At 43.5% G+C, this 27,898-nt stretch overlaps 1 protein-coding gene across 1 annotated transcript in view; it reads left to right on the top strand.

Moving 5' to 3' along the window:
- Nucleotides 1–27,898, top strand: part of TEK (TEK receptor tyrosine kinase) — a 97,537-nt gene that overhangs the window by 28,991 nt on the left and 40,648 nt on the right. Inside the window, exons 2-5 of the mRNA XM_075279360.1 lie at nt 10,734–11,045; nt 15,980–16,090; nt 17,691–17,843; nt 27,475–27,606. Of these exons, the coding sequence (XP_075135461.1) occupies nt 10,734–11,045; nt 15,980–16,090; nt 17,691–17,843; nt 27,475–27,606 (708 nt within the window). The remainder of the gene's footprint in view (nt 1–10,733; nt 11,046–15,979; nt 16,091–17,690; nt 17,844–27,474; nt 27,607–27,898) is intronic.

The following is a 27,898-nucleotide window of genomic DNA, read 5'->3' as shown; positions in this document are numbered from 1 at the left end:
CACCATGAATTTGCCCAAACTGAGCTGTTTAGAGGCTCCCTCCACCATGAATTGGTCCAAACTGGGGTTTTTAGAGGCTCCCTCCACCATGAATTGGTCCAAACTGGGGGGTTTTAGAGGCTCCCTCCACCATGAATTTGCCCAAACTGGGCTGTTTAGAGGCTCCCTCCACCATGAATTGGTCCAAACTGGGGTTTTTAGAGGCTCCCTCCACCATGAATTGGTCCAAACTGGGGTTTTTAGAGGCTCCCTCCACCATGAATTTGCCCAAACTGGGCTGTTTAGAGGCTCCCTCCACCATGAATTGGTCCAAACGGGGGTTTTTAGAGGCTCCCTCCACCATGAATTTGCCCAAACTGGGCTGTTTAGAGGCTCCCTCCACCATGAATTGGTCCAAACTGGGCTGTTTAGAGGCTCCCTCCACCATGAATTGGTCCAAACTGGGTTTTTTAGAGGCTCCCTCCACCATGAATTGGTCCAAACTGGGGTTTTTAGAGGCTCCCTCCACCATGAATTGGTCCAAACTGGGCTGTTTAGAGGCTCCCTCCACCATGAATTGGTCCAAACTGGGGTTTTTAGAGGCTCCCTCCACCATGAATTGGTCCAAACTGGGCTGTTTAGAGGCTCCCTCCACCATGAATTGGTCCAAACTGGGGTTTTTAGAGGCTCCCTCCACCATGAATTTGCCCAAACTGAGCTGTTTAGAGGCTCCCTCCACCATGAATTGGTCCAAACTGGGGTTTTTAGAGGCTCCCTCCACCATGAATTGGTCCAAACTGGGCTGTTTAGAGGCTCCCTCCACCATGAATTTGCCCAAACTGGGCTGTTTAGAGGCTCCCTCCATCATGAATTGGTCCAAACTGGGGTTTTTAGAGGCTCCCTCCACCATGAATTGGTCCAAACTGGGGTTTTTAGAGGCTCCCTCCACCATGAATTGGTCCAAACTGGGGTTTTTAGAGGCTCCCTCCACCATGAATTGGTCCAAACTGGGCTGTTTAGAGGCTCCCTCCACCATGAATTGGTCCAAACTGGGGTTTTTAGAGGCTCCCTCCACCATGAATTGGTCCAAACTGGGCTGTTTAGAGGCTCCCTCCACCATGAATTTGCCCAAACTGGGCTGTTTAGAGGCTCCCTCCATCATGAATTGGTCCAAACTGAGGTTTTTAGAGGCTCCCTCCACCATGAATTGGTCCAAACTGGGGTTTTTAGAGGCTCCCTCCACCATGAATTGGTCCAAACTGGGGTTTTCAGAGGCTCCCTCCACCATGAATTTGCCCAAACTGGGCTGTTTAGAGGCTCCCTCCACCATGAATTTGCCCAAACTGGGCTGTTTAGAGGCTCCCTCCACCATGAATTGGTCCAAACTGGGGTTTTTAGAGGCTCCCTCCACCATGAATTGGTCCAAACTGGGGGTTTTTAGAGGCTCCCTCCACCATGAAATTGCCCAAACTGGGCTGTTTAGAGGCTCCCTCCACCATGAATTGGTCCAAACTGGGGTTTTTAGAGGCTCCCTCCACCATGAATTGGTCCAAACTGGGGTTTTAGAGGCTCCCTCCACCATGAATTGGTCCAAACTGGGGTTTTTAGAGGCTCCCTCCACCATGAATTTGCCCAAACTGAGCTGTTTAGAGGCTCCCTCCACCATGAATTGGTCCAAACTGGGGTTTTTAGAGGCTCCCTCCACCATGAATTGGTCCAAACTGGGGGGTTTTAGAGGCTCCCTCCACCATGAATTTGCTCAAACTGGGCTGTTTAGAGGCTCCCTCCACCATGAATTGGTCCAAACTGGGGTTTTTAGAGGCTCCCTCCACCATGAATTGGTCCAAACTGGGCTGGTTAGAGGCTCCCTCCACCATGAATTTGCCCAAACTGGGCTGTTTAGAGGCTCCCTCCACCATGAATTGGTCCAAACGGGGGTTTTTAGAGGCTCCCTCCACCATGAATTTGCCCAAACTGGGCTGTTTAGAGGCTCCCTCCACCATGAATTGGTCCAAACTGGGCTGTTTAGAGGCTCCCTCCACCATGAATTGGTCCAAACTGGGTTTTTTAGAGGCTCCCTCCACCATGAATTGGTCCAAACTGGGGTTTTTAGAGGCTCCCTCCACCATGAATTGGTCCAAACTGGGCTGTTTAGAGGCTCCCTCCACCATGAATTGGTCCAAACTGGGGTTTTTAGAGGCTCCCTCCACCATGAATTGGTCCAAACTGGGCTGTTTAGAAGCTCCCTCCACCATGAATTGGTCCAAACTGGGGTTTTTAGAGGCTCCCTCCACCATGAATTGGTCCAAACTGGGCTTTTTAGAGGCTCCCTCCACCATGAATTTGCCCAAACTGGGCTGTTTAGAGGCTCCCTCCATCATGAATTGGTCCAAACTGGGGTTTTTAGAGGCTCCCTCCACCATGAATTGGTCCAAACTGGGGTTTTTAGAGGCTCCCTCCACCATGAATTGGTCCAAACTGGGGTTTTTAGAGGCTCCCTCCACCATGAATTGGTCCAAACTGGGCTGTTTAGAGGCTCCCTCCACCATGAATTGGTCCAAACTGGGGTTTTTAGAGGCTCCCTCCACCATGAATTGGTCCAAACTGGGCTGTTTAGAGGCTCCCTCCACCATGAATTTGCCCAAACTGGGCTGTTTAGAGGCTCCCTCCATCATGAATTGGTCCAAACTGGGGTTTTTAGAGGCTCCCTCCACCATGAATTGGTCCAAACTGGGGTTTTTAGAGGCTCCCTCCACCATGAATTTGCCCAAACTGGGCTGTTTAGAGGCTCCCTCCACCATGAATTTGCCCAAACTGGGCTGTTTAGAGGCTCCCTCCACCATGAATTGGTCCAAACTGGGGTTTTTAGAGGCTCCCTCCACCATGAATTGGTCCAAACTGGGGGTTTTTAGAGGCTCCCTCCACCATGAATTTGCCCAAACTGGGCTGTTTAGAGGCTCCCTCCACCATGAATTGGTCCAAACTGGGGTTTTTAGAGGCTCCCTCCACCATGAATTGGTCCAAACTGGGGGTTTTTAGAGGCTCCCTCCACCATGAATTTGCCCAAACTGGGCTGTTTAGAGGCTCCCTCCACCATGAATTGGTCCAAACTGGGGTTTTTAGAGGCTCCCTCCACCATGAATTGGTCCAAACTGGGGGTTTTTAGAGGCTCCCTCCACCATGAATTTGCCCAAACTGGGCTGTTTAGAGGCTCCCTCCACCATGAATTGGTCCAAACTGGGGTTTTTTGAGGCTCCCTCCACCATGAATTGGTCCAAACTGGGCTGGTTAGAGGCTCCCTCCACCATGAATTTGCCCAAACTGGGCTGTTTAGAGGCTCCCTCCACCATGAATTGGTCCAAACGGGGGTTTTTGGAGGCTCCCTCCACCATGAATTTGCCCAAACTGGGCTGGTTAGAGGCTCCCTCCACCATGAATTTGCCCAAACTGGGCTGTTTAGAGGCTCCCTCCACCATGAATTGGTCCAAACTGGGCTGTTTAGAGGCTCCCTCCACCATGAATTGGTCCAAACTGGGTTTTTTAGAGGCTCCCTCCACCATGAATTGGTCCAAACTGGGGTTTTTAGAGGCTCCCTCCACCATGAATTGGTCCAAACTGGGGTTTTTAGAGGCTCCCTCCACCATGAATTTGCCCAAACTCTGCTGGTTAGAGGCTCAATCCACCCTGATTTTCAAAACAAATGTTGGTGCCAACCTCAACTTACTACAAGGGCCAAATTCACTGCTGGTGACAAGCTCTCCTCACTGCAAGTGCCAAATACACATGTTTCAAGGTGTTTTCCTACTGTCAGAGAGGTGGTATTGAGTGTGTAAAGTGTGTAGTTGTTAGGCTGTGATGTTGGGGTAATAGAGCGTCTTTGGTGTGTTAGATGCCCCCAGACATGCTTCCCCTGCTGTCCCAGTGTCATTCCAGAGGTGTTGGCATCATTTCCTGGGGTGTCATAGTGGACTTGGTGACCCTCCAGACACGGATTTGGGTTTCCCCCTTAACGAGTATCTGTTCCCCATAGACTATAATGGGGTTCGAAACCCGTTCGAACACACGAACATTGAGCGGCTGTTCGAATCGAATTTCGAACCTCGAACATTTTAGTGTTCGCTCATCTCTAGATATATATGCAGTGCTAAAATCCTTGTCTTCTCTCTCCACAGTTAATAAACTCAACCCCACCCCCTCTGTTTCAGCGGAGATTAGGCAATATCAACTCCGTTTGCAGGGACTTCTGGCCTGCCAGCAGGATCTGGCTTTCAAGCGTTTTCAATGCCAGGCGTATGTTCATAATAGTAGAACTAGTGCCTTTTTAGCTAAGAAAATTAAGCAATCCCAACCCAAATCCCATATTGCCTATCTTGTGGACGATCAAGGCAATAAGATTTTTGTCCCCCGCCTCATTGCGGACCAATTCCGCTTGTACTACAAGTCCCTGTATAACCTTAGAGAGGATTGTCAAACATACCAGCCTACTAGGGATGAAATTAATGAGTTTTTGGACTCGGTATCCCTTCCCCACCTCTCTCCTGAGCAATCTAAATCTCTGGCCACTCCTATTACTTTATTAGAAGTTAAAGAAGCCATATCTTCACTGAAGCCGTTAAAATCTCCCAGACCAGATGGCTTCTTAAGGATTTATTATAAAAAGTTTGTAGATGTCTTGTCTCCTCATCTTCTGGGGGTGTTCAGGAGAGCGGCGGAGGAATAACGCTTTCCAGAGGAAATGTTGTCTGCTACCATAGTAACCCTCCTGAAGCCGGGCAAGTCCCCCACCGTTCCAGCTAATTTTAGACCTATTTCGCTCTTGAATATTGTCGTCAAATTGTACGCTAAAATCCTTGCTGAATGATTCCTCCACCTTCTCCTCCAGCTAATCAAACCTGATCAGGTAGGATTTGTGTTTGCCAGGCAGGCCCCAGATGGCACATGGAGGTTTATAGACCTCATCCAGAAAGCTGAAAAAGATGGTGCCCCGTGATTACTCTTGGCCCTGGATGCCGAAAAGGCTTTCGACAGGGTCCACTAGAGTTACCTTGATAGCCTTCTGGATAAATTTGGAGTGGGCCCTGTCTTTTTTTTTAATTTATTTATTTTTTAATTTTTTTTTATTTTTTTTTTAAATGTAGATTGTGAGCCCCACATAGAGCTCACAGTGTACATTTTTCCCTATCAGTATGTCTTTGGAATATGGGATGGAAATCCATGCAGACACGGTGAGAACATACAAACTCCTTGCAGATGGTTTTCTGCCCTTGGCGGGATTTGGGCACCAGGACTCCAGCACTGCAAGGCTGCAGTGCTAACCACTGAGCCACCGTGTGGCCCCCCGGCCCTGTCTTTAAGTCTGCTATCCTAGCTCTTTACTCACACCCTTCGGCCCGTGTGCTTTCCTAAAGCTTCCTGTCCGATACCTCTTCGGATCTCGAATGGCACCCATCAGGGCTGCCCCCTGACTCCCATTATATTTGCTTTAATGATGGAACCCCTGGCGGAGTCCATTCGAACAGATGGGAATAATGGAAGTATTACTGTGGGTCGCCAGCTTCACAAAATTGGTTTATACGCTGACGACATTATCCTGGCCTTGACTTCCCCTAGTTCTTCCTTGAGTGCAGCTACTGCTGTCCTTTAGAGGTTTGGTAGGATCTCCTACTATAAAGTTAATTCTTCCAAGTCCCAGATCTTACCTATTGTCATCTCGCCCCCTCTGAGTCGGGACCTTAGCCTCAGATTTCCCTTTCAATGGAATGATTCTCGTATAACCTACCTTGGCATTTCCCTGACGGCTCTAAGTTCCGATCTGTATGCTGCAAACTATGTCCCTCTCCTGACTAGGGTTTCCTCCCTTTTAACTGCCTTCTCTCGACCAATGTTATCCAGGGCGAACAGAATTGCCATCGTTAATTAATGGCGTTATCCCTAATTTTATATCTATTTCACACTGTAGCTATCCCTATTCCTGAATTATTCTTCCCTAAACTTCAGAAGATACTTTCTGATTTTATATAGGAGGGTAAGAAGTCTAGGGTGCATTTTAAAGTAATGTCTAGACCTTGGACTAGTGGGGGAGCGGGTGTCCCGGACGTCAAAAAGTACAACATGGCGTCTGTCCTTGAGCAACTTAAGGTTGGATGGGATGAGTCTTCTAAGTGGCGTTGAGCGGAGATTGAGGAGAGTTTGTTAGACGCCCCGCTTTTGAGTATCCCACGTCCTAAAGATCTGGGTCCCATCATTGTACCCCCTTGTTAAGCATTAGGGCCTCCATGAATGCATGGTGATATTTGTTGTCCAATGCCTCTAGGGATGACCAGGCTCCACTATCTAAACTGCCACTACTGTACGTGACCGATTTCCTTCCCCATTTGAGACTTCAAGGTTGGGTGTTTAGAGGACTCTTTAAAATTGCTCATTTGATTTCTGATGAGGGGCTTAAATCATTCTCTATGTTACAGAACGAGTTCAACCTCCCCAAAAATGACTTTTTAAAATTCCTACAATTGCGTAACCTTTTCCAAACCCATGAACCCTCGAGATTAGTTTTCACCAGACTTGCCCTGAAGTTGTGGAACCGAACCTCGCCTGCTAAAGGTAGGACTTCCGTGTTTTACAATTTCCTTTCTGTTCCCACTGAGCGGGTCAAGCCTCTTCATCTGCTCTGCTGGGAATCTGACCTTGCTAGCCCCATCTCTTTGGCAGACTTGTACGAGGCTAGTGGGTTTGTAAAACGTGTCTCTAGGGGAGCATTACACTGGGAGATGGCTTTGAAAATAATGTTGCGCTGGTATAGGACCCCTAGTCAGCTGGCGCACATAAACTCCTCCTTTTCGAACCTCTGTTGATGGGGATGCGGTCACGTAGGGTCTTTTATGCATCTTTGGTGATAGTGCCCTCGGTCCTAGCCATTTGGGTAGCTGTGTTTGACTTTATGTCCTCTATAGCTGGTCTTGTTATACGCCCATCCCCCGGTCTAGCTCTTTGCTTTCTGGACACTGGTCTTGTCCCCTCAGGCACGCAGGTGGTGCTGGGTCAGATAGTCCTTGCGGCTCGGTCCATGATTGCCCGTCAGTGGAAATCTTCGCTTTGTTTGACCTTTACTGAGCTAATTCACCACGTTGACCTAGCCTTTACTTTGGAGTGAATGCTGGCTAATGGGAACCATACCTTTTCCAGCTTTCGATCCAAATGGTCCCTTTGGTCCTCCCCCTCAGTCCCAGCATGGTCCCACTGCGAATCCTTAGCTGGTATATGGCAATGGGTGGCTCCGTATACCTTTTGTAACTGGTTCTGGTGGCAGATGTTTGTCCACCCTGTGGCTCCTTTGCCTCATACTTCTTGTGCCCACCGTAGCACTAGGATTTTGTCCAGGTGTACTGTTCTGAATATGTATTTTGTTTTCTTTTCTTGTTGATTATCCTTGCCCCTCCCCCCCTTTGTTCCTCCCTCCCTCCCCTGCACCTGACTTCATATGATCTCTCTCTTGTGAATTAAATAAAATGTGCCTTGAGAGCCCATGTCAGTCCTGTCTTATGGTTTTTTCTTGTATAAGCATGCTCTTTTTGTGTCGTGTACTTCGTATCTCGAATATTGAGTGAAGCAATGTCCCTCTGTTCATATCCTGTGTGTACAGTTTCTTATTGGTTTTCACACCTGCTTTTTTATAATATTGTAAAATCTCTTTTGTTTCTTTCAATAAAAATCAAATAAAAAACCCAAAAAAACTTCACTTGTCATAAGAATGGATACTGAACTTGGGAAAATCTGTTTAGAACAATCATCTGAGTACAGATATTACAGTTATGTAATACAGATAGTAGTACAGATATTACAGTGATACAGATATTACAGATATATACAGATATTATATTCAGTACTCTCTCTTTACATGTATAGATAACCATACATGTAAAAAAGAAAATAAAATACAACATATGTAGTAGATACGCTCATCAAGGAAAGCAGACACCCCAAAAGAATTGCACCCCCAAGAGAATCGCACAATGACTTTAAGGTAGCTATCTGCACAAGTTGGCACTAGTAAACTAGTTCTCACAACAGTAAGGGTCAGGGCCGCCATCAGGAATTTTGGGGCCCCATACAGCCTAAGTGTCTGCCCCCCCCCCCCCCCCCGCCATTTTAAAACTACCTTATTTTGCGTCATACCAATTATGTATTACATTTCCCTTTATTTAGCAGCATTACAAGGCTTAATCAGATTCTATTTGCAGGTAAAATCTGCTACGTGTGACCACGCCTATAGAGAGCCAACACCATTTATAAGAGCCCTCCTAATAAATCCTCAGGGCTTTTTCACGTTGCGTTTTTGGCCTCCCTTGCCGGGATACGTTGGTAACCAGTCAGAATCAGCTGTCAACTTATCCCTGCACGAAGAACTGGCCAATAAAAAAAAAGGGGGGCCTGCAGTTCTCCGTGCAGGGATAAGTGGGGAGCTGATTGTGACTAGTTACCAACGTATCCCGACAAGGGAGGCCAAAAATGCAACGTGAATACTCCTTTAAAGTGAAAGTCCCACCCCCCAAACAGGCTGCTAGTAGCATAGCAGCCTACATCATTATTAATACAAAGCACACATACCTTTGGAGGTATTATGTGCTTTGTAGTTCTCCAGCTAAAAACTTATATATTATATATTATTGCCCCAGTTCCCTCTCTGCAGTGCCGCACACCCGATGTCCCAATAATACCCCCCCCCCGTCCACCCTCTAACATCTTTCCATTGCCTCCTGTACCCATACCTCCCAACTTTTGAAGAACCAAAAGAGGGACAAAATGTGCGGCGCGCTTTGTGCGCCGCGGGAAATTTAGCCCCACCCACTGTTATGTTGACTCCGTCCACTCATTAATTTTTCATGTGCCCGCACACTGTATAATCCTCCTACAGTCACCCGTAAATTATATGTCCCCCCTCCGTCTCTCCCCCAAGCTTCATATACACCCTTCATCTGCCCCCAGATTCATGTCCCCTCCATCTCTGCCCCCAGATTCATGTCCCCCCATCTCTGCCCCCAGATTCATGTCCCCTCCATTTCTGCCCCCAGATTCATGTCCCCCCATCTCTGCCCCCAGATTCATGTCCCTCCATCTCTGCCCCCAGATTCATGTCCCCCCATCTCTGCCCCCAGATTCATGTCTCCACATCTCTGCCCCCAGATTCATGTGCCTCCATCTCTGCCACAAGTGTCATGCCGTCCTCTCCATCTCTGCCCGCAGATTCATGTCCCTCCATCTCTGCCCCCAGTGTCATGCCGTCCTCTCCTTCATCTGCCCCCAGTTTCACGTTCCACATTACACTTACCCCCGCTGCTCTCTGCATGCCTCTCTCTCTTACTGGCGCACAGTTATAGACGTGATGTGACGTCATCACATCGCGTCTACACTGCCGGGTAGCCGGCGGCAGCGGCGAAGCAAGGAGCTGACACATATGCGGCTGAAGCGAGGAGCTGACCTGTGTCAGCTCCTCGCTTCGCCGCTGCCGCCAGCTACCCGGCAATGTAGATGCGATGTCAGCGAGAGAGGCGGCAGCGGCGAAGCGAGGAGCTGACACAGGTCAGCTCCTTGCTTCAGCCGCGTAAGTGTTTAACTCAGATCTGCATCCTCTAGATGCAGATCTGAGTTGAAATAAACAGGACATACAATGACTGCTGCCGGCGTCAGGGGGCCCGGGCCCCCCTCCCCATTTTTAAATTTGGCCATGCCCCTGACGCCAGTAGCAGTAGTACTGGCCTATCGGCGGCCCTGGTAAGGGTTGACTACCAGTAGTGTTAGTTTCACACACAGATTGGGTAGTCCCACTGGCATGACTACATTATGGCTGCCTCCGGTCACCTACAGGACCCAGATCAGCTCTAAAGTTATGGTCAGGAAGCTGTATTCTTACTGCAACTGGGGCTAAATATACCAGGCCCAGTTACAGGGGAAATCAGCCTACCCCCACCAAAAAAAAATAGTAGTTAAATGTTCCCAAAGGTCTATTATGGATTTATGGGAATACAATGTAAAAAATAATAATAATTTTTTAAATAATTTAAATAAATAAAATAATACCTCAAGAAAATGTACTCATTACAGATTTTAGTCCCACTCCCGAAATCACCATAAGAAATAAAAATTACCGTAACGGAAAGGAAAAACTATTTTATAAAGTTTTTTAGCAGTATTTTGTGCTATTAAGTAAAAAAAAAAAAAAAAAAAAAAAAAATTTTAAGTGAAAAACAGACTCATTTTCCCTCCTGTCTTGTTTATATTTTCATGGATATAAAAAAAAATTAAAATACATGCAAAATAAAAACAACATTAAAATAAAGCCCTATGTATCACCGAATGTAAGCAAAAAAGTTCCCCAGTGGTTCACAAATAAAAATGCTCCCCAGTGGCCGCCAGACAAGTATTAATGCTCACCTGTGGCCCCAGGCCAGTAATACTGTTTCCCGGAAAAGTAATATTACTCACCAGATAAGAATCTGTAACACTTACCCATCTTCATTCACTTGGTGCTCTCTCTGCTCACAGTCACAGACATCAGTAGCAGATGTAACATATATTATATCATGAATATTGTATGTTACAGTGATAATTCCATCTGTCTGATTTAGATAGCTGCACTTGAATGGTAGAAATCTTTTATTGTTTCAGTGATATGTTCTCATGTTCTCTAAGTGCTTTATGCTGGATACTTTAAGAATGTTATTTTACATCATCTATATTTCAATAACTTTTTATTTCAGGTGGGGTGGAAGCCTTAAGAGACCTGATTTTAGTGAATTCACTTCCATTAATTCCAAACTCTGAAACCTCCATGACTTGTATTGCCCCTCAATGGAGTTCTCCAGAGACCATTACCATTGCAAGAGACTTTGAAGCTGTTGTAAATAAACTCCAGGATCCCCTGGACGTTATTCAGGATGAGCAAAGGAGATCAGTAAAGAAAGTCATTTGGAAAAAAGAAAAGACAAATGACGCCATTGGAGCTTACTACTGTGAGTGGAAATCACAAGACACAGTCACAAGGATACGAACTTTAAAAATGTCAGCACAAGGTATCCCATTCCATCAATACTTTATTGTAGGTACAGAGCGTATCTGATGTTTACATGTATATATAAACCTGCATCCTCCCTTAGGCCCTTCTCTCCATCATACCAGGAAAATCTCCTTAGAAAAGAGGGACCTCCTGTGACATTTTCTCACGGCTGCCAGAACAGTCATTCCCAGGCATTGGTGCCGCACTGCTTACCTTGGTTGAGCTCTTATAGGAGCTTCTCCTTAGCAAGAGAAGGGAGGACCTGGCGTCTGAGGGCTCGCCTGATCCTTCCAAACTTGAGTCCTTCTGGCAGCCATGGGAGGTGTTTTAGAAGACTTCCTCATCTAAAGAGTTTTCCTCTTTCTTTGCCTGATGTGTAGATGCCTTGCTCCCTTTCTTTGGGAAACGAGACATTCCCTTCTGCTAGCCCCTTCCCTCTCCTTCTCTTCCTTTTCCCTTTTGTGTGTCCTCTGCTGTCCTTGTTCTACATGTTGTCTTCTCTCCTACTTTGTGCCTTCTGGTCTCCCCATGTTCTTTTCCCATATGCTTTTATCTCTTTATTTTTTAAGCAGATGGTGCTGTGATGGCCCCATGTGGCTGGACTGCGAAGTTCATCCTGCTATCAGTTTATTAATACGAGTGACGCTAGGTTCACACCTGCGTTCTACTTTCTGTTCTGTGCTTTCCGTCTTCTGCATGCCAGAAGACGCAAAGCACAGACCGGGTCCGGCCGTGAGCGGTGGTGAGTGTTTTATGCTCTCCGCCGCGTAACCGGATTTTTTAATCCGGACACAGAGTACTGCATGTCCGACTCTGTGTCTGGATTATAAAACCCGGTTTCGCGGCGGAGAGCGCAAAATGCTCACCGCCGCTCATGACCGGACATCTCTCTCACCCATTCAAATGAATGGGTGAGAGAGACTCCTGCAGGTTTCCGTATCCTGCCTCTGTTTTATGCAGGAAACGGAAACCTGCACAACGGAGAGGGCAACGCAGATGTGAACAAGCCCTATGTCTGTTACCATGATATTGCTGCATTGCCCATTTCTGTTTTCACTGTGTTGGGTGATAACCACCCTCTACTCTAGCCCTTTCCCTGTGTCCTCTGTATGATTGACGGCTTTCAAGCCTCTAACCATCTTATTTGTTGATTTTGTTCTTGTTTTCTTATTGTCTCATTTGAACAATCTTTAATAAAATCCAATTAAATATAAACTTGCATCCTGAAAGGAGTTATCTAACATTAGAGCACAGTGGTCATTAAAATTCTCTGCTGTTATATTTCCATTATTTTAATCTTCACTGATAGCAGGAGTAACGGCATTGGCAAAAAAAACTGTGTATGGAGTTGGGTTACTACAACTCAGCTTACAACTGTTCTACAGTAAAAAAAAAATAAAAAAAAATTTCCACATAGAGCTCACAATGTACATTTTTCCTTATCAGTATGTCTTTGGAATATGGGATGGAAATCCATGCAAACACGGGGAGAACATACAAACTTCTTGCAGATGGTTTATGCCCTTGGCGGGATTTGAACACCAGGACTCTTGCGCTGCAAGGCTGCAGTGCTAACCACTGAGCCACCGTGTGGCCTCTTCCTACTGTACATTTCTCAGCTTTACTGTGTAGACAGAGACAGAATGAACAAAGCCATGTATACTGGGATAGGACTACAGTAGAATAGCAAAACTACATATATTGCTCTGCTCACATCTGTATGTGGCTTTGATTTATAAGAAAATACACCAATGATACCTGACAGACCCTACTGACTAGTTCATTGATTCTGCCAAAGTGTTTGTCATTTTCACAGGACTTTCCAGTCACTTCTTGGACGCTTGGGCCATAATAGGAGATCTCTAAGCTAGAAACTGAATGGGACCTTCTGTTAAAGAAGACCTTTTATCACCCCCCAACTAAGCGCAATTCTTTGCATCGTTTAATATACACTACTTCATTCATTAATTTCAGCATCTAATTTGTTTATTTGACTTTTTACTGTCACGGTGGTCTGTGTCTGTCTGCTCTATCTCAGTACAGTAGACAGCTTAATCAGCATATATTGACTGCTGAAAATAGCAAGAACGACATTTTTTAACAATTGCCGCCCTCAGGAACATCATCAGGCAATTGGTTGCCATAACAGTCAGGAGCCTATTGAAGGCTCCAAGGCCGGTCATTACTATAGTTCTATTACATATTTCCATAGAGCGTAGGCAGTATGTAATAGAACTCACTGAATTATACTGTACACTACAATACATCAGTGAGTGATCAGACCCCATAGGGTTTGAGGTCCCTAGGGGGGGTGAAAATAAAAGTAAAAGAATAAAATTTTTAAAAGTAAAAAAAATCACCACTCTTTCCCTAGTTTACATAAAAATAAATTAACAAAAGTAAACCTAAACATTTCAGGTATTTATATGTTGCCGAAATGTCCGAACTATTAAAATATAAAAAATATTTAATCCATATGATAAATGCTGTAGCATAAGGAAAAATCAAAATAGCCAAATGGTGATTTTTTTGCAACACTTTGCCAAAAACCTGAATAAAATGTGATCAAACTATTAGACCTTCCCCATTAAAAACTACATTTTGTCCCACATAAAAAGATGCTCTGCACATGCAAATATGAAAAAGGTACAGGCATCATTTTATCACATATTGAAGGCTGTAAAAATTAACCCATAAGAAATTGGTGAAAATGCATTTTTGCTTCCAATTTCACCTCATTCTGAATTTTTTTTCCAGCTTGCCAGTGCATTGTAAAGGATAATAAATGGTGCTATTACAAAATACAATTTGTCCCACAAACAATAAGCTATCATATGCGTTTTGAAACTAAAAAAAAAAAAAAAAAAAAAAAAAAATATGATGGCTTTTGGAATATGGGAAGGTAAAAATTACAAAAATTTAAATTGGCACTAAGTGGTTAAAGAGCAGATGCTGGTGGAAAGGTTGCTAGGTTCTCTTTAAGGGTCAGTGCACACTGAGTTTTTTGGAGTTCTATTGGGAGGCTTTTTTTTGGAGGCTGATTTTGAGGCGGATTCAGCGTCAAAATCAGCGCCAAAAGATTCCGTGTGCACTGACCCTAAGGTAACCTTTGTTCCGTTGAATGAATAGGCATAGGTTAAGTGCCAGACCAAGACAGTGGATTGTTCTGACAATAAGCTGTCAATAATAGCACAGGTAAAAGTATCTGTTGTACAGTGGGGCAAAAAAGTATTTAGTCAGTCACCAATAGTGCAAGTTCCACCACTTAAAAAGATGAGAGGCGTCTGTAATTTACATCATAGGTAGACCTTAACTATGAGAGACAAAATGAGAAAACAAATCCAGAAAATCACATTGTCTGATTTTGTAAGAATTTATTTGCAAATTATGGTGGAAAATAAGTATTTGGTCAGTAACAAAATTTCATCGCAATACTTTGTTATATATCCTTTGTTGGCAATGACAGAGGTCAAACGTTTTCTGTAAGTCTTCACAAGGTTGGCACACACTGTTGTTGGTATGTTGGCCCATTCCTCCATGCAGATCTCCTCTAGAGCAGTGATGTTTTGGGGCTGTCGCTTGGCAACACGGACTTTCAACTCCCTCCAAAGGTTTTCTATAGGGTTGAGATCTGGAGACTGGCTAGGCCACTCCAGGACCTTGAAATGCTTCTTACAAAGCCACTCCTTCGTTGCCCTGGCGGTGTGCTTTGGATCATTGTCATGTTGAAAGACCCAGCCACGTTTCCTCTTCAATGCCCTTGCTGATGGAAGGAGGTTTGCACTCAAAATCTCATGATACATGGCCCCATTCATTCTTTCATGTACCCGGATCAGTCGTCCTGGCCCCTTTGCAGAGAAACAGCCCCAAAGCATGATGTTTCCACCCCCATGCTTTACAGTAGGTATGGTGTTTGATGGATGCAACTCAGTATTCTTTTTCCTCCAAACACGAAAAGTTGTGTTTCTACCAAACAGTTCCAGTTTGGTTTCATCAGACCATAGGACATTCTCCCAATACTCTTCTGGATTATCCAAATGCTCTATAGCAAACTTCAGATGGGCCCGGACATGTACTGGCTTAAGCAGTGGGACACGTCTGGCACTGCAGGATCCGAGTCCCTGGCGGCGTAGTGTGTTACTGATGGTAGGCTTTGTTACATTGGTCCCAGTTCTCTGCAGTTCATTCACTAGGTCCCCCCGCATTGTTCTGGGATTTTTGCTCACCGTTCTTGTGATCATTTTGACCCCACAGGGTGAGATTTTGCATGGAGCCCCAGATCGAGGGAGATTATCAGTGGTCTTGTATGTCTTCCATTTTCTAATTATTGCTCCCACAGTTGATTTCTTCAATCCAAGCTGGTTGCCTATTGCAGATTCAGTCTTCCCAGCCTGGTGCAGGGCTACAATTTTGTTTCTGGTGTCCTTTGACAGCTCTTTGGTCTTCACCTTAGTGGAGTTTGGAGTCTGACTGTTTGAGGGTGTGCACAGATGTCTTTTTATAGTGATAACAAATTTAAACAGGTACCATTACTACAGGTAATGAGTGGAGGAAAGAGGAGACTCTTAAAGAAGAAGTTACAGGTCTGTGAGAGCCAGAAATCTTGATTGTTTGTAGGTGACCAAATACTTATTTTCCACCATAATTTGCAAAAAAAATTCTTACAAAATCAGACAATGTGATTTTCTGGATTTGTTTTCTCATTTTCTCTCTCATAGTTGAGGACTACCTATGATGTAAATTACAGACGCCTCTCATCTTTTTAAGTGGTGGAACTTGCACTATTGGTGACTGACTAAATACTTTTTTGCCCCACTGTATATTCTAGTCTATTGTATTAAATGAATTTTTAATTTGTTGTTATCCTTTAAGAATATTTGGTGATGAGCATCTTTCAACTGTCATTGATTTATTTATTTATTTAATATCACTGACATGTTTATTTTCTAGCTTCTTTTAACCCAACCTCACTGACTGTCACTGCAAGTAGAGGAGACAATGTCACACTTAGTTTTCTCAAGAAGTTTCCAAAGGATGAAGACGCTGTATTCTACAAGAATAGTGAGTCAGACACCTGGTACATTTACTTGTAACACTTAGGGTCTCAGATAAATGTACTCGTATTATTCACAGTTTAGTTGGTAGTCTGGTTCATATTGAAGCTTTGCTACATGTCATTACAGTTTAGGCAACTCAGCTTCAAATATCCTATGAGGGAATTCACTTACACTCACTGTAATTGTTGGCGCTGTTATTTCTTAAAGGTTATAGTTGGTATTGACCTATGATTGTTGCCCACTTTACTGGCATCCTGCTGTGACTTCCTCCCAGTGCTTTGTTGATATATGGTATATCCATGTATCTATATACAGTACAGTACAATGTAGAGGCAATGTATTGACAGCAGATATCACAGCTATATCTTTAATATGTCGTGGGCTTTAGGCTCTTACTGCCAAATCCTAGTGACAAGATATATACAAGATGCATAAAAACATCAGAATCTTTATCTATCCTAAGTGTAAATGGATCTACGGTATTTTCAAGAATAACAAAAATCTAATCACCCCATAAGCAGTGGCGGAACTACCGCCTTAGCAGCAGAGGCAGCTGCCACAGGATTCGGGACATTAGGGGCCCGGTGACAGCCACTACCGCTGCTATCATTATACTCGGGGGTTTTTTTGGACCTCCGAGTATAATGATTGGTGGAGCGGGAGAGGTAAGAAACATAAAAAACACTGTTACTTACCTCTCCACTATCCTGCCAGGCCTCCTTCCTGACGTCCTTTCTGACGTCTCTGGCGTCACATGAACCCGGCCTGCGTCCCGGGTCATGTGATGTCCGACGTCATAGAAGAAGGACAGCAGCAGAGAAGACAGCGTAGGAGCCCGGGACAGGTAAGAAACAGTGGGTTTTTATGTTTTTATTCCCCCGAGTCTCCGATTATTATACTCTGGGGTCTGAAAAGACCCCAGAGTATAATAATTGTTTATGGGTGTCCACAGTGGGACATAATACTGAGTGCAGGAGCCACTATGGGGGACATAATACTGTGTGCAGGGTCCACTATTGGGAACATAATACTGTGCGCAGGGGCCACTATTGGGGACATAATACTGTGTGCAGGGGCCACTATGGGGTACAATACTGTGTGTAGGGGTCACTATGGGACATAATACTGTGTGGAGGGGCCACTATTGGGGATAATACTGTGTGCAGGGGCCACTATGGGGGATAATACTATGTGCAGGGGCCACTATGGGGCATAATAGAACACGCAGGAATGTGTAGGAGGGGGTCGGACGAGGTCTTCGGCATCAGTGTCGGTCGGGGGGGGCATGTCAAAAGTTTGCCACGGGGCCCCGCCACTCCTAGTTACGCCACTGCCCATAAGGAATTAGAAATTCACTACCACACTTATGCTCATTGCATAGTTTAACAACATTTCAGTCCCACATCTTGGGAATGCCAAAGCTCATCCCTGATTTTTTTTTTATTCTGCAAACCCCCCCAAATGAACACTTCTGCCTCTTTTGATAGGGTTTACACAAATATCGAGCAAAAAATCAGGGTGGTTGGCAATTATGTTATTGTAATTGTTTCAATTTCTTATCAATATATCATTTTATTAAATTAACTTTTTTTTTACATATTTAGATTCCTTTCTCCACTCTGTACCAAAGCATGAAGTGCCATCGTTGTTGGAATACTCTATAACAAATGTCCAGCCTAGCGATGGCAGTACCTACTTAGTACGTTACATTGGAGGCAACCACTTTAACATGGCTTTGACCCGATTAATTGTCAGACGTAAGTTTACCTATTATTATTATTTATTCCTATTAAAGAATACTTCATTTAAAATGTATCTCTATCTTCTGGGATTGTATGTGTATGTAGTGGACACGTCAATGCAGAGTTTTAGATATAAATATAGGAAAGTATTTTGGGCATCTAGACCAGATACCCTGGTTGTTGATAAGCTGTAGCTTTAGAGGCTCTTTTAAAAGGAGACTAAGCCTTTTATTATGGCATACAATATATATGGCTGCACAATTTATCGGGTACTCTAACCCTGTGTGTGTTATTTAGGCTTATAGAGCTGCTGCTCAACTGCATCCCCTGCTGTGCTTATTTTTTGCAGTAGCTACCTCTTTCGCAAAGATATCAGTCCCATTAGTTTCATCTGCCAATATCAGTGTACTATCAAGGGGCAGCCTTTACTGCGCATCCTCCCTGCTTGGCAGAGAGGACCACTCTTTTATAATACAAAACAATACAAGTGGGTGTTCTCTTCAGTTCAGCAAAAATGCAGTGATGAGCAGTAATGACCATCAACTTGACAGAACACTGACGTCGCCAATAGGAAATTATAGCACCAATAATTCTGCAATATGGGTACCTAATAAATAAGAATAGTGTGGGAGACTGAAAGTGCAGTCCCTGAGTGTGCCCCTTCTTAATCTGTAGTGGACTGCAGAAGTCACCGAAAGTTCAATAATCAGAATTTAGCATTTGGTTTTAGCTTCAACACAGGTGTCTGGACGGATGATACACCATTGGACACCAGCTATGAAACATTAAATGTGTTATCTCAAAGATAACCACTTTCATAAAAGCAACTCTGGCAAATAGCTGATTTTGCCTGAAGGAACTCATGCACAGCCAAGCATACCTGCTGCAAGGAACAAGAAGTATCACAAGGCAGCCATTCAAATGACCAACAACATAATACTTGGATACAAGTGGTAATACAAGTGGTTCTCTGCCTTGGCTCATTGGGGAAGTCTCCATTATGCCATCCATATGCTCTAAAACAGGGGTGCCCAATACGTCGATCGCAATCTACCGGTCGATCACAATGGACGTATGGGTCGATCGCGGGATGCAGCCAGGCATCCCCGCTGTCTGCTTCTTTACAGCGCAGGCTGAGAGTCTTCTACGGACACAGGCAGGCGGGGCTGCCGCAGCCCCACCCTGCCAGTGTCCAGAGATAACTCTCAGCCTGCGCTGTGAAGAAGCAGACAGCGGGGATGCCTGGGCGGCCACCTCTCACGATCCGCCCGGCCCCGCCCATATGCACGGCCCCGCCCACAGGCCCGCCCCGTTTTAAAAGCAATGAAAGTGAACGAGTGTATTCACACGGTGCTTTTCTTTGACGTATAGAAAAAACAGTCAGTTGAAAAACAAACCTGCTATATTTTTGTCTGTTTTGGACCTATGTACCCAATAGAAACCAATGGATTCGTTATTAATGGTTGTAAAACAGATTGACATCCGAGTTCTGTCCATTAAAGGGATTCTATTATTGGGAAAACTCATTTTAAGTAAGCATGTATTTGCATAGCCTTTAGAAAGGCTATTCCACACATACCTTTTGTTTGTTAATCCTCTCAGCCGTTTTTGAAATAGCCCGCTTTTATTGATATGCTAATTATCCACCTTGCAGCAGCGGAAGTTCACTGAACACTGTGTGTTGTGTGTATACAGGGGAAGGTGTACACACAGCACACTCGAGTGCTATTACTATTTTTCAGGACATAGCAGTGATGTTCTATGCCTACTTTTACAGAATAAGCTTATATAGATGTAGAATAAGTGTAGTTTAAATTCAAGCTACACAAGTGTTGACATACAGCTCAGACACAAAAATTAAGATTTAAATAGTTTTATTTGAGACTGTATCAACTTCTACAACAATTACATTGCAAGCCAGTCACAACCAAGGTCCAAACCTTTTTAGCTAACTCACAGACTAACCATTATTTATTTCAGCAAAATATTTTGCAATACTGTACAGATTATCATCATTCACATTACTCCCTGTCCCGATTAGGGCTCACAAACTAAACTTAAAAATACAGTTCACCATGGGGTGCTAGTGCACAGAGTCCTCACCGGGTTTAGGGTCAGGGAAATCACCATTCCTCTAGACCTTCAAGTCGTGGAAGAGTCCAAACTGCATCAGCACCTCAGGGGGCCCATTCTAATGAAGACAATGTCCTCCGCCCGATTCAGAACATTGAGGGACCACTCAAAGAAAGGGGCAGTTGAGCCAAAGCTACAGACGGTGTCTCATCCTGGCATTTTATTAATTCACATTATAAATGTAGCCTACATCCCATATATTTCAACAATCAAAAAATCCCTAGAAAATCCCATATCGATATTCCAGATCCAATTATAAAGATCAAGACATCGAATATTAATCTAAATCTCAAAAAATCGAAGTGAGCGTATACCAATAGGAAATCGAATCCTAGTAGTACAAGATCAATTATAAGATCCCCAATCCCCAAAGAATAGTCCAAAAAGAACAATCCTCTTTACCATTAGAAACAAAAAGTCATTACTATCATGGCATCTCTCTAACAGGTCAGTATGTTTCTGTGGCAGGGTTATCTGATAAAACGAATTGATGTTATTACAATTCATTCAAGGCATGCTAATGCAGAGAGTCTAATATGCACCTCTGTACAAATTATCATCATTCATATTATTACCTGTCCCGGTTAGGGCTCACAATCTAAACTTAAAATACAGTTTGCCATTTGGTGCTAGTGCACACCTCACCAGGTCTAGGGTCAGGGAAATCATTCCTCAGGGTTGCCCAATACGTCAATCGCGATCTACCGGTTGATCGCAAAGGACGTATGGGTCGACTCTCAGCCTGCACTGAGAACAAGCACTCCGGACACTTGCAGGCCAGGCAGCAGCAGCTCTGGGGGATGACGTGCTCCCCGCTCTTAGGGATGGAGGGAGCCGGGGTGCTGCTTGTTCACAGCACAGGCTGAGAGTCATCTCCAGACACTGGCAGGCGGGGCTGCCGCAGCCCCAGCCTGCCAGTGTCCAGAGATAACTCTCAGCCTGCGCTGTGAACAAGCAGACACCGGGGATCCCTGGGCGGCCACAGAACGTTGCTGTCTCCTGCTCTCACGCTCTGCCCGACCCTGCCCACATGCCCGCTCCCTGCTCACAGACACACCCCACCCACCCACAGACACACCCCACCCCGCCCACAGGCCCTTCCCTGGCCCCGCCCACAATAAGTGGGTAGGAGATCTTTTGCCTTGGTCAGTTTATAAAGCAGCTCACATGCTGAAAAAGTGTGAGCACCCCTGCTCTAGACCCTCAGGTTGTGGAAGAGTCCAAACTGCATCAAGCACCTCAAAGAGCCCATTCTAATGAAGACAATGTCCTCCGCCTGATTCCAAAACATTGAGGAACCACTTAAAGAAAGGGGCAGTCGAGCCAAAGCCACAGATGCTTGTCTTCATCCTGTATTTTTATCTATTCACATTACAATTTATGTGAATTTGTTTGACCTGTAAGAAAAAAATACCTACCTGACAGCACACGTCTATTGTCACCTGTATTTTAGATTGTAAACCTCCACCAGCCTTCTAGAGTGCCCTTTAATAGCTTCTTATTCATGCTATTGTCAAAACCAAGTGACAAAGGGCTAGAGGGCTTGAGATAAGTGAATATTAGTTCTGTAAAGTTTCACTTGATTCAGGTGTAAAATGAGTTTTGGACCTAATAAATTTGATCTGAATCTAGTGCGCCCTGAAAAGTTTATAATGTTTATAAAGATCTGATCAGACCCCAAATTATATTAAACTGAGGGCACCAGTTCTAGGTCCCAGTGTAGCAGTCACCAAACTTCTGATTCACCATTCACCATATTGCTGACATCACTGCTGAGGTCTGTGTTTGGTCTCATTTTACACGTGGGGGGGGGGGGGGGATGCACATCATCGTGCTCCGAAACTCCAGCACCTTTCTGTTAATGTTGATGTGATGATGCTGGAGTTTCCGAGCATGATGATGTACATTTCCCCCCAATGTGACCAAGAGACCAAACACAGACCTCAGCAGTGACGTCATCAATATGTAGAACTGCAATGATATCACCATTTACAGTGGCGGCCAAAAAAACCTGCACCATTTCACAAAATGTAATGATTGTAGCGAAAATTATTTCTTGTCTTTTTTCCATTTCTATCCTCTTCTCTCCTGGATGACGAGTATTTGGCAATTTTGTACGTGATGTCATGTGACATTTTTCAGTTGATTTCGCAGTAGGAGGTATACATATCATTTGTAGATACTCAATTTATATGCATCATGTACATTTGACAAAATCCACTGATGGTGGATTTTTTTTGGCCACCACTGTATAACAAATGATGTCTGCTAGGAATAGATGGGCTCATCTCTACTCAGAGCTTTAACCACATCCATTGTTGTTTAATTGCCTTGATGACAAAGATCTCAATTAAGAGGGACAGTGTCCGAAATCTTGCACATGCACCCTCCTTCCTGCTTCTTGAGACAGACACTGTGAAGCCAGGTGTACTAGTGTGAGATTTCGGATGCTGTTCCTCTGAAGTGATACCTTCTATGCCATAACAGTCATACAATGATGGATATGATGAATTCTCTGACACATGACTGTTTAATGGTGTGGACCCTCCCTAATGGTTGGATGGGTAATAACTTGAATAAAAGTGTTTTTAATGTGAATTATATTGATTTTGACAATACTATCAGTAGGAATCTGGTATAGGGAAAGTGTCACCAACATTATTTATTTATTTTTAACTGTAGATTGTGCGCCCCACATGGCGCTCACAATGTACATTTTTTTTCCCTATCAGTATGTCTTTGGAATATGGGATGGAAATCCATGCAAACATGGGGAGAACATACAAACTCCTTGCAGATGGTTTTTTGCCCTTGGCGGGATTTGAACACCAGGACTCCAGCGCTGCAAGGCTGCAGTGCTAACCACTGAGCCACCGTGTGGCCCCCCAACATTATTTTATTACTGCAAATTGCAGTTTAATAATGTTTGTATTTTTTTATACATTTTTATTTTCTGTATTTCCAGATATTAAAAATCAGGAAATTGTGATTGAAAATCAAAAAATAAGTCTGAATATTTCCCATTGTTAGCCAATAGAGGAAGCATCATGTGTTTATACCCCAGAGTATAATAATCGGGGACCCATGGGGGAGAAAAACATAAAAAACCACGGTTACTTACCTGTCTCCGGCTCCTACGCGGTCTTCTCCGCTGCCTTCTCCTCTGCCGTCTTGCTTAATGACGTCTGACATCACATGACCCGGGACGCAGGCCAGGTTCATGTGATGTCAGAGACGTCAGAAAGGACGTCAGGCAGGATCGTGGAGAGGTAAGTAACAGTGGTTTTTATGTTTCTTACCTCTCCCGAAAAGACCCCCGAGTATAATGATAGCTGCGGTAGCGGCTGTCACCGGGCCCCCAATGTCCCGGGCCCTGTGGCAGCTGCCTCCGCTGCTATGGCGGTAGTTAGGCCAATGCTTTGGGGGCAGATAGAGTAGGACATTAAACTTTGGGGACATTAAACTGGGGGCATATGAGGGGGTGTTAAACTGTAGGGGCAGATAGAGGGGGACAATAAACTGTAGGGGCATATGAGTGGGACATTAAACTAGGCAAGGCATATGAAGAACATTAAACTGGGGGGCATATGAGGGTAACATTAAACTTTGAGGACAGATAGAGGGGCACATTAAACTGAGGGCAACTGGAGGAGGAAAGTAAACTGTAGGCAGCTGATTGGGGACATTAATATCCCCACAGTTTAATATCCCCCTCCAGATGCCCCAGTTTAATATCCCCCATCAGCTATCTCCACAGATTAAAGTCCCACTTTAGTTGTTTCCAGTTTAATGTCCCCCTCTAGTTGCCCACAGTTGGGAAAGCTGGAGGGGGGCATTAAACTGGGGCAGCTGGAGGGGACAATAAACTGTGGGTACACCAGGAAAGAGACTTTATACTGTGGGGTCAATTTGAAGAGAACATTATAATGTGCGCGCATATAATATCAGGATTATTGTATAGGGAGCACAAAGAGAAATGGATCAAAATGGATGGAATCAATTTAGAAGTGGATGGAGCTAAATTTGCATATTTTATCCCTCTTTCTGTCCTTTGAAAGTTGGGAGGTGTGTACTGGGGAACTACAGCTCTGCTCCTATTCACTTGAATACTAGCAGATATACTTCCAGCTCTATACCATGTATACAACCTCTGGCAGGTAGAGGCTGCCAGGTCACTGATCGGTCCAAGTGTCACCCCCCCCCCCCACACACACACACACACGATCATATGCTGATGACCTAGCCGATGCATAGGTCGTCAGCATCTCATATACATGGGATAACTCCTTCAATACATTACATAGGTGGTGCTCCCTCTAGTGGCCAACAATTAGAAATTTTAAAAATGATTTAATAACTTTTAAACTTTTGTCATATCTGTAAAAATAATGTAAATTATCAAACATTAATAAGCAGAACTTTCCATTAATAATAGTGGTGAGGATTTACAGCAGAAAATACAGGTGACAGGTATTACCAATTACTGGTAAAAGGCTAGAAACGCTGACATGTCTTCTTCTGGTCCTTTGTCTGCTTGAGGCTGAAGTAGATGGAAGTCATAGTAGATCACCACTGAGGATCAGGTCTCTGGATTTGGTGAAATAGAGATCTTCTCAGTCTAATAGCATCAGGTTCACCTCTGCAGGTCTCAATAGTACGTTCAGGTCTCCATAGTATGCGCAGCTTTCTTCACCATGATCCAGGTATTGTTTCTTTCACACTTTGCTATCTGTAAATGAATAAAAAAAAAAAAAACACCTACAATTTATTGACATGAATACATTTGGCCCTGGTCTAGGGGGAAAAGGTTTAAATTTAGGCACAATCATGACCAAATTCCCTTTGTGGACATTTCACCAGAGGAGACTCCTCTGTTCTCAGAGCTGTATTCAGTAGTGTAGCGCGCCATCTGTCAGGATAATGTTATTCTCAAACACTGAGGGTATGGCAGTGATACGCCTGTCACCTTCTGACAACAGTCATCGCTCTATGTATTGGCACCCCTGAAATTTTGAAAATTGTGTGTATTTGAACAACACAAAAAAAACTGAAAAAAAAGCCAAAAATGATGTAACTTCATGCAAAACACCAAAAATTGGCTGAGCAAAATTACTGGCACCCTCCACTTTATATTTGGTTGCACAACCTGTGGAAAAAAATAACTGAAATCAATTGCTCTCTATAACCATCAAAAAGCTTCTTACACCTCTACTAGAATTTTGGACTGCTCTTCTTTTGCTAACTTCCTCAGGTCTCTCATATTTGAAGGGTCCTTTCTCCCAACAGCAATTTTAAGATCTCTCCACAGGTGTTCAATGGGATTTAGTTCCAGACTTATTGCTGGCCTCTTCAGAAATCTCCAGTGCTTTATTTGCTTCCATTTCTGGGTGCTTTTTGAAGGATGTTTGGAGTCATTGTCCTACTGGAAGACCCATGATCTAGGATGCAAACCCAGCTTTCTGACACTAGACCCTACATTGAGACCCAAAATCCTTTGATAATCTTCAGATTTCATGATGCCTTGCACATAGTCAAGGCCCCCATCTTTGAGGCTCCACCATATTTGACTGTTGGTAACGTTTTCTTACCGTTATGGGCCTCATTCCATTTTTGGTAAGCAGTAGAATGAAATGCTTTACCAAATAACTCTATTTTGATCTCATCTGTCCACAAGACGCTTTCCTCACGTACATTTTGGCAAACTGCAATCTAGCTTTTTTATGTCTCTGTGTCAGCAGTTGGGTTCTCCTCAGTCTCATGCCATAGAGCTTCATTTCATGCAAATGCTGATGGATAGTACGCACAGACACTGATGCACCCTGAGCCTGCAGGACAGCTTGAATTTCTTTGAGGCTTGAATGGGACTGCTTATCCACTATCTGGATTATTCTGCATTGCAATCTTTCATTAATTTTTCTCCTCCATCTATGTTCAGGGAGATTAGCTACAGTGTTATGGGTTGTAAAGTTGTTGATTATGTTGAGCACCATGGACAAATGAACACCAAGACCTCTGGAGATGGTGTTGTAAATCTTGAGATTGTTGATATTTTTATATATTCTCCATGCTGAGTGAGGTACACACACAATGTATAGAGTCAGTCAACTTCTCTTTTTATCTGGTTTCAGGTGTGATTTTTATATTGCCCACACCTGTTATTTGCCACAGGTGAGTTTAAATGACCATGGCATGTTTGAAACAAAGTTATTTATCCACTTTATCCATTTTGAAAGGGTGACAACAATTTTGTCTGGCCCATTTTGAGATTTTTGTGTGAAATTATGTCCAACTTTTTTCTCAGTTTTTTTTTGTGTTGTTTCAATACACACAAAGAAAATAAACATGTGTATAACAAAACATGTGTAATGGCAATAATTTTCTGGGAGAAATACTTAATTTTCTGGAAAAATTTCAGGGTTGAGAACACTTACGGCCATGACTGTATATAAATATTAGACTGGATGATACAACTTATCAATAGCGCTCCCTTATATGGGGTATTCCCATCTCAAGGATCTTATCTATACTGCTAGCTTATGTAAATTCAAGAGTTTTTCTAAATACATTGCTTTAGAAATGCTGCTTCATTTGCCTGCCAGGTTAAATTATTCCTCCCATTGTTTATACCGCATTCCCTTGGTCCGATTCATGTCCTGTGATAACAGGTCAGATGATGACTCACTGCTCTCTGGGGGCTGAGTTTTCGCATTGTTATGTACAGCTCTGCTATCAGTATTTTCAGGTCAGCCATTTGCAGTTTGCTGATAAAATCTCAGACAATGTCAGTTTTTCACTATGTAAACATAAAGATAACATTCAGTTTACTGCAAGTATGTTCTGCATAAAAACATGGTAAGTGTTTTGTATAAACCTGTGTAATTTAATATATATTCACTGTGCATATTTGATCTGTATTTATATTAGCTTTATAATAATCATAATAAATAATCTCTCATGGTATAGGCAATGACGGTATCTATTGAGATACTTCATACTGTCCTATTCATCAAACAGTCAGCTTGTTGAAGAATAAGGAAAGAAAAAGAAAAGACAGCAGGTAAAGCTGCTGAGACAGGGAGATGGAAAAAAACCCTTTAGGCCATGGTCCTGTGTTGAAATGCTGCAGCAAAAAAAAAAAAAAAAACAACATATTACAGTACATACAAAGTATATGGGATTCTGGCTAACCCCATCCACACACTGCAGAAAAAAATCTGCAGTGGAAATGCTGGGATTTAAAAAAGTGAGCATTTTTACAAATCGCAGTATTTCATCTATACCTTCTGAATGCTGTCTGTTTCCATATAGGTATAAAAGAAAAAAAAAAAAAGAAAAAAGTTCACAGAAGAAAAATCTGTGGTCTTACTGTTAAAAATGCTGCAAAAAAACTGCAATGCATTTCCACAACAGCCTTTTCTGCAGTGGTTTTTGGCTGCAGTTCACTACGTGAGGCCTTAGATTAATGGGACTTAGTAGTTTATATAATATTATTAACTGTATTCCTTTTTTCCAGGATGCGGAGCTCAGAAGTGGGGACCGCACTGTAACAAAACCTGTCCTGAATGCCGTAATAGTGGGGTTTGTCATGAGGACTCAGGGGAGTGTATTTGCTCTCCAGGTTTCATGGGGACCACTTGTGAAATGGGTGAGCATTAGTCACAGCAAAATTTTTCATGCCTTCTATGGTGAAAACTGATAAAACTGTACATTTTGTAAAATGAGTTATGTGTATATTTTTTAAAATACATTTTTGCATGAAACAGGAAGAATTATGAAGAAAAGTAATCAAAACTATGTAAATTTGTTAATTTGAAAGTAATGAAATTAAATTACAGCTTTTTACATAAGAATAAGCCCTCCCATTACTATGTTGAAAAATAACGAAGTTATGAATTTTGAAAGACAAAGATGGAAAATAATGAAAAAAGTCACCCATC

Source organism: Leptodactylus fuscus, chromosome 1 (assembly GCF_031893055.1).
Source record: "Leptodactylus fuscus isolate aLepFus1 chromosome 1, aLepFus1.hap2, whole genome shotgun sequence".
NCBI classification, from domain to species: Eukaryota; Metazoa; Chordata; class Amphibia; order Anura; family Leptodactylidae; genus Leptodactylus; species Leptodactylus fuscus.
This window is presented reverse-complemented; position numbering and strand designations above follow the sequence as displayed.